This window comes from Nansenia antarctica, assembly GCF_963989245.1.
Source record: "Nansenia antarctica genome assembly, chromosome: 9".
NCBI classification, from domain to species: Eukaryota; Metazoa; Chordata; class Actinopteri; order Argentiniformes; family Microstomatidae; genus Nansenia; species Nansenia antarctica.
Genome location: NC_137679.1, coordinates 40,566,169 through 40,575,490, shown reverse-complemented (window position 1 = coordinate 40,575,490; position 9,322 = coordinate 40,566,169). Strand labels below are relative to the sequence as shown.

The 9,322-nt window shown below is 46.7% G+C and overlaps 1 protein-coding gene across 5 annotated transcripts in view; it reads left to right on the top strand.

Moving 5' to 3' along the window:
• Positions 1 to 6,239: 6,239 nt before the first annotated feature.
• LOC308165104 (ras-specific guanine nucleotide-releasing factor 1-like) overlaps positions 6,240 to 9,322 on the top strand; it is a gene marked incomplete at both ends in the record, with an annotated part of 32,004 nt that continues 28,921 nt past the window's right edge. For all 5 annotated transcript variants that reach the window (XM_080539206.1, XM_080539205.1, XM_080539203.1 and 2 more), the window contains one exon: positions 6,240 to 6,506. In XM_080539206.1, coding sequence (XP_080395332.1) covers positions 6,240 to 6,506 — 267 coding nt within the window. The remainder of the gene's footprint in view (positions 6,507 to 9,322) is intronic.

The following is a 9,322-nucleotide window of genomic DNA, read 5'->3' as shown; positions in this document are numbered from 1 at the left end:
AGCACTCTCTACCCCCAAAATAGGGGGGTAGAAAAAAAAAAGGTTAAAAAGCTAAAAGCTTGATTAGCCATGCATGGAGGCATCTCGCTGTCAGGACAGGAAACAGCAAAGTTCTGCAGACCAGAACTCCCCCTCCCTAGTGTGGTGCATCGTGCCATCTCTGCATGGCTTGGCAACAACCACAACAACAACATCAACAACAACAACAACCACAACACAGACTGGTTGATGAAACTCTGCCTCTCCCTCCATTCAGAAAAGGAACACGACTGAACTGAAGTTATTCAGCGTTACATTACCAACTGTCAGTTAGGGTCGACAGTACAATTTGATGTCAATGCTGTCAATGACGGTCACGGTATAATCCGATTTAGCATTGTGATGTACAGTACCAGTCAAAGGTTTGGACACACTTTCCCAGTCAACTGAATGGAGAAGTGTGTCCAAACTTTTCACTGCTACTGTACATGTAAATGTTACAAATGTAAATGGTAAATGGACTGCACTTATATAGCACCTTATTCTAAAGCGCTTTACAATGGCCTCTCATTCACCCATTCACACACACATTCACACACACATTCACACACCAATGGCAGCAAGCTACCATGCGAGGCGCCGGCGCTAAGCCCCCGCTCATTGGGAGCTAAGTGTCTTGCCCAAGGACACTTCGAGATTTGGCCAGCCGGAGCTCGAACCGCCAAACTGCCAACCTTGTGATCATTAGACGCCGGCTCTACCTCCTGCGCCACAGCCGCCCCATGTAAATGTCACAAACGTTAACCAGGCCGATCTCTCTGCCTTCAAAGGGTCTCTGCGTCCCGGCTCCGTCCCTCCCTGACTGACAGGCCTCCTAATGGGTCTTGACTCCAGGAAGTCAGCCTGGCTGAAGGGACACGGCTGCAGGAGAGACCCTGGCCTTCGCTGCCAATGGAGGACATCCGCCAGGCCTCGGTCCCTCTGAGATTACCCAGCATCCTCTCTTCTTCCCTCTCTGTCTTAACCTCTTAAGATGAATGCCTTGTTCGATTAATGTCCGTCTAAAAAACAAGACCCAAACTAAACTGTTTACAACATTAGAAATATGCTATCAGATGCAAAAGCAGGATGCCATTGGATGCCATTGGATACCTGATTTGGTAACCCCTTGGAGTTTTGTGTGGATATGATCAGATCATAGGTCAGAATAACACACTATACATGACAAGGAGATGAAGTAATCGAGGGGTGGGGCAGGGAGGATAAAAAGGGACTAGTCACCTTCGATCAAATACGACCAGGAAATCTGCTGTTAGTGTTTCTCGTCCCATTGGACCTGCCTCGTCTGTCTGCCTGTCTGTCTGCCTGTCTGTCTGTCTGTCTGTCTGATTGTCTGTCTGCCTGTCTGTCTGCCTGTCTGCCTGCCTGCCTGTCTGTCTGTCTGTCTGTCTGATTGTCTGTCTGTCTGCCTGTCTGCCTGTCTGTCTGTCTGCCTGCCTGCCTGTCTGTCTGCCTGCCTGTCTGTCTGTCTGTCTGATTGTCTGTCTGTCTGTCTGCCTGTCTGTCTGCCTGTCTGTCTGTCTGCCTGCCTGTCTGCCTGCCTGCCTGCCTGTCTGCCTGCCTGCCTGCCTGCCTGTCTGCCTGCCTGTCTGTCTGTCTGCCTGCCTGCCTGTCTGTCTGCCTGTCTGCCTGTCTGTCTGACTGTCTGACTGCCTGTCTGTCTGTCTGTCTGACTGTCTGACTGTCTGCCTGCCTGTCTGTCTGTCTGTCTGTCTGCCTGCCTGTCTGCCTGTCTGTCTGTCTGCTTGCCTGCCTGCCTGTCTGCCTGTCTGTCTGTCTGCCTGCCTGTCTGCCTGCCTGTTTGTCTGTCTGTCTGCCTGCCTGCCTGTCTGTCTGTCTGTCTGTCTGCTGCCAGCCTTACCCAGTCCATCCTACAGTTTAAACACAGCACAGTAAACAAGTTGCTACTATTGAAACCCACAACCTAAGCGTCGTCAGCGCCATGCTCTACTCTATACACCATTTAGCTGACGCTTTTAATCCAAAGCGACTTACATTGGCAGTGAGTGCATACATTTCTCAGTATACACGGTCCCAACGGGAATCGAACGATAAAAAAACAAAGCAAACACTATTCCAAAATAAAACACTACCTCTGCGCTCCCGTCCCACTGGTGTAGCCTCTCACGGTACAATCAAACCGTTGTACGCTCTCGCCCCGATATGCTAATACACTGGCTTAATTATGGCCTGATACTAATGAGCGCATCTCTTTTGTACTCTCTCTGATATGCTAATGTCCTGGCAGCAGTGTTGTGGAGTGGAGGTTGTGTGGTGTGGAGAGATGGGGCAGCTATCGGGGCTGGGAGGGGGGGGATAAAGGCGGGGGTGAAGGGCTGAGGCGGGGGGGGGGTGAAGGGGGTTTAGGAGAGAGGGTTTAGGCTGGAGCAGTCATACTGTCATGTGTAACGTGTGCTCTACGAGAGAGCATAAAAGAGAGATTATGATGCCAAATTATTACTGCAATGCAGCGTGCTCTCTCTCTCCCCCTTTTCCCTCTCTCTCTACCTCTCTCTCTCCCTCCCTACCTACCTCTCTCCCTGCCTTCTCTCTGTCTCTCTCTCTCCCCCCCCTTTCCCTCTCTCTCTACCTCTCTCTCTCCCTCCCTACCTCTTTCTCTCTCCCTCCCTTCCCTCTGTCTCTCCCTCACTCTCTCTCTCTCTCGCTACCTCTCTCTCTCTCCCTCCCTCCCTTCCTCTCTCTGTCTATCCCTCCCTTCCCCTTCCCCTCTCTCTCACTCTCTCTCCCTCCCTCCCTCCCCTTCTCTCTCTTCTCTACACACACACTCTACATTCCCCTCTATGTGTTCCTTCATCACCGTACCCTCCAATCACAACATCCTCGTGTACGGTATCTTCCTGCTTCATGGCTTACCCAGAATTCATCTAAAATCCTATGGCGAGATATGGAATTCTAGAAAGGCATATTTGATGACTTGATGCACAAGGGCAACCTAACAGCACACAGGTCTGTAGATGCACCAGCTGTGGTCGGACCTTCAAGGTTATAAATGAGAGGCTTGAGGAGATAGAAACAGACTCTCTTCTAAACTGAAGGAAGAGGGTGCTGCTCTGCTCTTCTTTTTTTTCTCATTTAAAGTTGTTATTTGTTCAATAGACTTGGAAAATACATTACACAGTATGCATGAAACACAATATATACTTTTAAGCCATCTCAGATATGAACAAATAAATAAACACACGTTTAACACCTATCAGACATGATGTTGACATTTTTGAGTTAGTAATTCATAAAATACAAAGGTTCCATCTCACAAAACATAATGGAATGTAAAAACTTTGACGCTCAATATCTCTGAACTACCCTAAACGGAGATAGAACCTTATAATTCTGAGCTCACGATATACAGCATTAACAGTGATAAAACCGACTGAGAAACAGAGGGTTCAGAACTCCGATATCACTTTAACGACTCCACTGAGAAGCAGTTATGTGTCTCCATGTTGTGTCCTTCAGTTACACAATGAACAACTATCAATTGAGACATTCCAACCCATACAGACCTGCTAGCAAACCATTGTACATGCATACAATATCTCCTGAAAGAGACTTGACATCAAGACTTGACATCGAGGTCATGGCATTTCGAGAGAGTATGCACAGTATGCATGAAACACAATAGATACTTTTAAGCCATCTCAGATATGAACAAATAAGTAAACACACGTTTAACACCTGTCAGACATGAACAAATGAAAATCAAGGTAACAAAAGGGGTTACAGAGGAGGTGTAGGTAACAATATTGATAGCATAATAATAGTGGGAAATATAGGCAAAGCCTTAATAATGTCCAAAATGTCTTTCCATAAGTGCTGGCCTTCCATAAATTCCTCTTTCAAGCTAGAGGCCGCACCTTGCATGGAAATTGTCTCCAGAAATGTATGCAGCCACGAGTCATGGTGCTCTTCATTTTAATAAGACTCAAGATAATAACTTTACATCTAAGTATAGTATTTATTTAAGTATGGTCTTTTAACTTGCAAGTTGGCCCCCGATCTCAGAACTTCATACACCAGAAAAAGCTCCCAAGATCAAAGTGGCCAATATTCACAAACAACAGCTCTTGTATAGTATCAACATATCGTGACGTTAGAATTATAAGGTTCTATCTCCATTTTTGTCAAAATTTAGTTTTTTATATAACCTGATCCATTAGGTGTTTATTAATGCCTGTGTGGTGTTATTTTTAAAATGTTGACATTTTTGAGTTAGTAATTCATAAAATACAAAGGTTCCATCTCACAAAACATAATGGAATGTAAAAACTTTGACGCTCAATATCTCTGACCTACCCTAAACGGAGATAGAACCTTATAATTCTGAGCTCACGATATACAGCATTAACAGTGATAAAACCGACTGAGAAACAGAGGGTTCAGAACTCCGATATCACTTTAACGACTCCACTGAGAAGCAGTTATGTGTCTCCATGTTGTGTCCTTCAGTTACACAATGAACAACTATCAATTGAGACATTCCAACCCATACAGACCTGCTAGCAAACCATTGTACATGCATACAATATCTCCTGAAAGAGACTTGACATCAAGACTTGACATCGAGGTCATGGCATTTCGAGAGAGGAGGAGAGTTGCTCAGGGGTTGGTGTGTGTTAGCAGTCAGCAACAGTTACAGTTAGCGTGTGGTCCTCTGTGGCTCAGTTGGTCGAGTATGGCACTAGCAATACTTAAGTTGGGCGTTCAATTCCCGCTGGGACCATTTACACTGAAAGATGTATGCACTCACTCGAACATAAGTCACTTTGGATAAAAGCGCCAGCTTAATGGCGTGTGTTATTATATTATTATTATTTTAGGTCGTCAGTGTTCCTTATGAGAGCAAGGAAGGACAGTGTGTTATTTTGAGTCCTTAATTGCACAGGAAGTGCTAACATGGGCAGAGCCTATGGCGGTGTGGCTTTGTAACAGTGCATCTCGACGAGGTGCAGATTGTCCCAGCATCCCTACAGGAATATGCTGATTCAGAACTCTGCCCGTAAATAAGTCTCATGCAACCAGGCGACTCGGAAGATGCATTCTACTGTACCACGTCCAAAGTATTGGTGCCACAGTTAAACGTCTTCTCTCACCTGGGCACACTTAGCTTAACAGTTTGAGAAGCAATGCTCAATACTCAAAAAGAGTATTTTAAGACCGCAAAAGAGAGTACGGACTATGGAGTCCAGTGTGGATACGTTGCTGATAGTATACCACAACACCAATTTGGAGGGGGAGGGGGCTTTCATTATGACTTTGTAATTTGTAATTTGATAGTTTGAGTGTGATTTCTGTGAAATCAGACAGACAACTGTCTGTACTGTAAACTGCGGTAACGTGCTCCATCGATGCAGCTGGTTATTCGCAGTGGATGCGAGGAGCAGGAGCGAACGCCAACGATTGCATTGCGTCTTGAAAAAGCTCTGAGATCTGAAGCATGATAGATTGTACTTAATCTACAGGATATGAGCCCCCCTATTATGACTGTTGGCATTTGATACGTAAAGCACCAACCCTCTACTTTCAGTTTGATGACATTGTTGACTGTGCCGATGCGGTCTTGCCACTGCGCCTCATCCTTGGGTCGGTTTGGTGTCTCTGTCCAAGGTGCTGAAAATATGCTTCTCGCGGGGCGCGTCACATGGGGTTGCGTTCGTAAACACGCTGCCGGAACTCTGATCAGCACTCATGGAATGCCTCTTGTCCAATCAAAATGACTTGGTCCCTCTATGACGTTGAACCCAGTGTGCGCTCCGGCGCTCTCAGAACGAATTTACGAACGCAACCCGTGATTGCGCTTGCTCTCCCTCTCTCTCCTCCGTAAGACGGTACGGCGTACTTTCACTTCAATCTTCATCATCAGGAACAATTCCGCTAATGTGGAAGGGTTGTCAGAGCTCTACGGATCCTGAAAGTAACGGGATGTGTGGTGTTATAAAATACTTCATTTTCGGCGCTCTGCGGATGGTACTGTAGATTACGTTTTTTCTTTTTTCTCTCTTTTTTATTATTTTATTTTTTCCGCTCACTCACAGACGGAGCGTGGCAGCGGTGGACGGGCATCCAGGAGTCCGATCTCCTACCCACCAAGTCGGGAGTCTATTAAGAGGGGGGGTGAGGTGCTAAGAACATGTAAGAAAACAGCAAGTAATTGCTCCCCCCTTTGTGGATTGAAAAAAAATATGCAAAAAGGGATGAGACTTAATGATGGCCATATCACCTATCTGGCTCTCCTGGCGAAGAAGGACGGCACCAGGCGAGGTTGCCTGAGTAAGAAAAGCTCAGACAACACGAAATGGCACGCCAAGTGGTTCGCCCTGCTGCAGAACATGCTGTTTTACTTCGAGAACGACTCCAGCTCGCGCCCCTCGGGACTGTACCTGTTGGAAGGGTGCGTCTGCGACAGGGCGCCCAAGCCGTCTCTGGCCAAGGAGTGCTTAGAGAAGCAGGTAAGGGAAGGGAAGGCATCAGGGTGTGTTCGTAAAATTCGCTCTGGAACTCTGATCAGCACTCATGGAATGCCTCTCGTCCAGTCAAATGACTTGGTCCCTTTATGACGTCGGACCCAGTGTGCGCTCCGGCGCTCTCAGAGCGAATTTACGAACGCAGCCCATCGACTACCCACCAAGGAGTTAGGTGATCAGTGGGAGAAAGAGATGTTCTGTTTTTGTTTTCGAGAGATGTTACTGTAACCCCCCCCCCCCCCCCCCACTGTAAAGCAGACATCTGTGCACTCTTAAAACGTTCCTTTCCGTGCGTCCCTCTTTACTCAATCTTTACTAAATCGTCTTGAATCGCAGTTCACTTGTTGTTCACTGTGTTACATAATGACATCATCTCATTGATTGATGGCCTCCATTCCTAAGTCATAACAAAATAAAAAAATCGCATAAATTGCATGACATTTTAAAAGTATACGGAATCGACAGGTTCAGACTGTGTCATCAAGCCTGTTTGTTGTCCCTTTTATTATTCATAATTGCATTATATATTTATTGTCACTCCCAAAATGTTCAGGGGCACAGGGTAAGGATAAACTTAGACAGTATTCAAACTTTGTACGTCGCCATCGTGTGGAGGAGAGAAACGGAACCCCGTCGGTGTCGGTTTGACGTATTGATTTAATTCCTGGTGCTGATGATATTAATAGCATCCTACCTTGGCAACTGCGTCTCCGCTGCTCGTGTGATATCCTTCTAATCACTAATCGACTAATCGAAAAACCTTCTGTTAATTTTAATAAATAAAATAATCTAAGCCCACTTAAACAGCCATACAATACATCTTGCTTTTCTGTATGTAGGCCTAAATGATTGCAATTTCTTCCCCAGATCAGTGATATTGCTGTGATTGTTATGCAATGGCCTGTGTACAGCGCAGTAGGACAGGGCAGTTTCTGTAACACTTATAACTATAAGATGTTGTTTTGTCGGTCTCAGTCAGTTTTCCCACTCGCTTCCTCTCGTAACATGATCATCTGATAGTTCATCGTCTTTTGGGGAAATATATAGGCTACGGTATAAGTATATGGTGATTTGCAATGGCGAGAGAGTGAGAGTGAGAGAGTGTGTGAGAGAGAGAGAGAGAGAGAGAGAGAGAGAGAGAGAGAGAGAGAGAGAGAGAGAGAGAGAGAGGGAGAGGGAGGGAGAGAGATCTTCAGGAAAGCATATAGCCGCTGGGTGTAGGACTCAGACAGATCAGTGAGATACACCTACTAGACTGCAGCCTCTCTCTCTCTCTCCCGAACCCCCTCATGTCCAGCTGCAGTATACTGTCTGCCCACCTCTCAGCCTGGCAATGTTCTGCTTTCTGCTGCCCCTGCACTTTTAGGGCCGGTTTCACAGACAAGGTTTAAGTCCTGGACTAAATCACACTTTCAATGTAAAATCTCCATTGAAGATGTTTTTTTTTAGTCTAGGATTAGGCTTAAGCTTTTGTTTGTGAAACCGGCCCCTAGTTTCCTCAGAGAAGGCTAAGTGGAATGACAGGTCTTTCCCTTTCTCTCCTCACTGGTGACACTATAAGTTGCATGCTGCTCCACAAGAACCACAGCACAAGTTTACCTTTTCCAGCGTAAGAAAACAACCCCTTTCTCAGTCCAAATGTGTAAACGCATAGTCAGTTTATTGTAGGCCCACGTGTCAATAAACAAGCCTGATATACACTGCAGTTTCTGTTTCACAACGTGATCATCACAGTCGGAGAGGAAAGTCGATGTTTTCAAAGTCGACGCTACTGTCGGCTCCTCGCAGCAACGTGTCGTCATGGACACCGTCGGTACAGGAAGCGCAGAGCGACGTCCTGAGGAGAACGGAGCAGTCACACAGGGTCCCCACGTCTCCCTCTCTGGTCCTCCTGCCAGGGGGGCCTGTCATCTCAGTATGACCTCCTCTGTGTGTGTGTGTGTGTGTGTGTGTGTGTGTGTGTGTATGTGTGTGTGTATGTGTGTGTGTGTGTGTGTGTGTGTGTGTGTGTGTTTGCGATCGAGTAAGTGAGAGAGAGAGAGAGGTTTTAGATTTACATTGCTTAAATTGCTTAAAGTTGAAATTGTAAAATGAAAAAAATCCTTCTGGCCCTCTCCTCCTCCTCCTCCTCCTCCCCCTCCCCCCCTCCTCTCCTCCTCCTCCTCCTGAGCCTCTCCTCCTCTCCTCCTCCTCCTGGCCCTCTCCTCCTCCCCCCCCCTCTCCTCTCCTCTCCTCCTCCTCTCCTCCTTGGCCTCTCCTCCTCCTGACCCTCTACTCCTCTCCTCCTCCTCCTGGTCCTCTCCCCCCCTCTCCTCCTCCTCCTCCTGGTCCTCTCCCCCCCTCTCCTCCTCCTGAGCCTCTACTCCTCTCCTCCTCCTCCTGGTCCTCTCCTCCTCCTCCTGAACCTCTCCTCCTCTCCTCCTCCTCCTCCTCCTGACCCTCTCCTCCTCCTTGTCCTCTCCCCCACCCCGTGGCTAGTTAGTGGAGGGCAGAGGCACTGTGTTGGTCACAGGAACACCCTACGTGGTGCTGGACACCTGTCTATCCTTTAGTAGCCAACAGCTCCAGAGCTCAACTTTTACGTGGCGCCCTAGCCCTACACTGCAAAAAGTAAGTCTAAGTAAGATTAAATATCTTAAATCAAGGCAATATTTGCTTGTTTTTTGTCTGACTGCACTAGTTTTAAGATTTCGTTTACTTGTTTTTAAAAAATCTTGGCGAAAGTGACATTTTCCTGTTCTGTTGGCATTCCTGTTCTTGTTTTAAGTAATATTTCCCCCATTTTATTGCTTTTTGTCTGA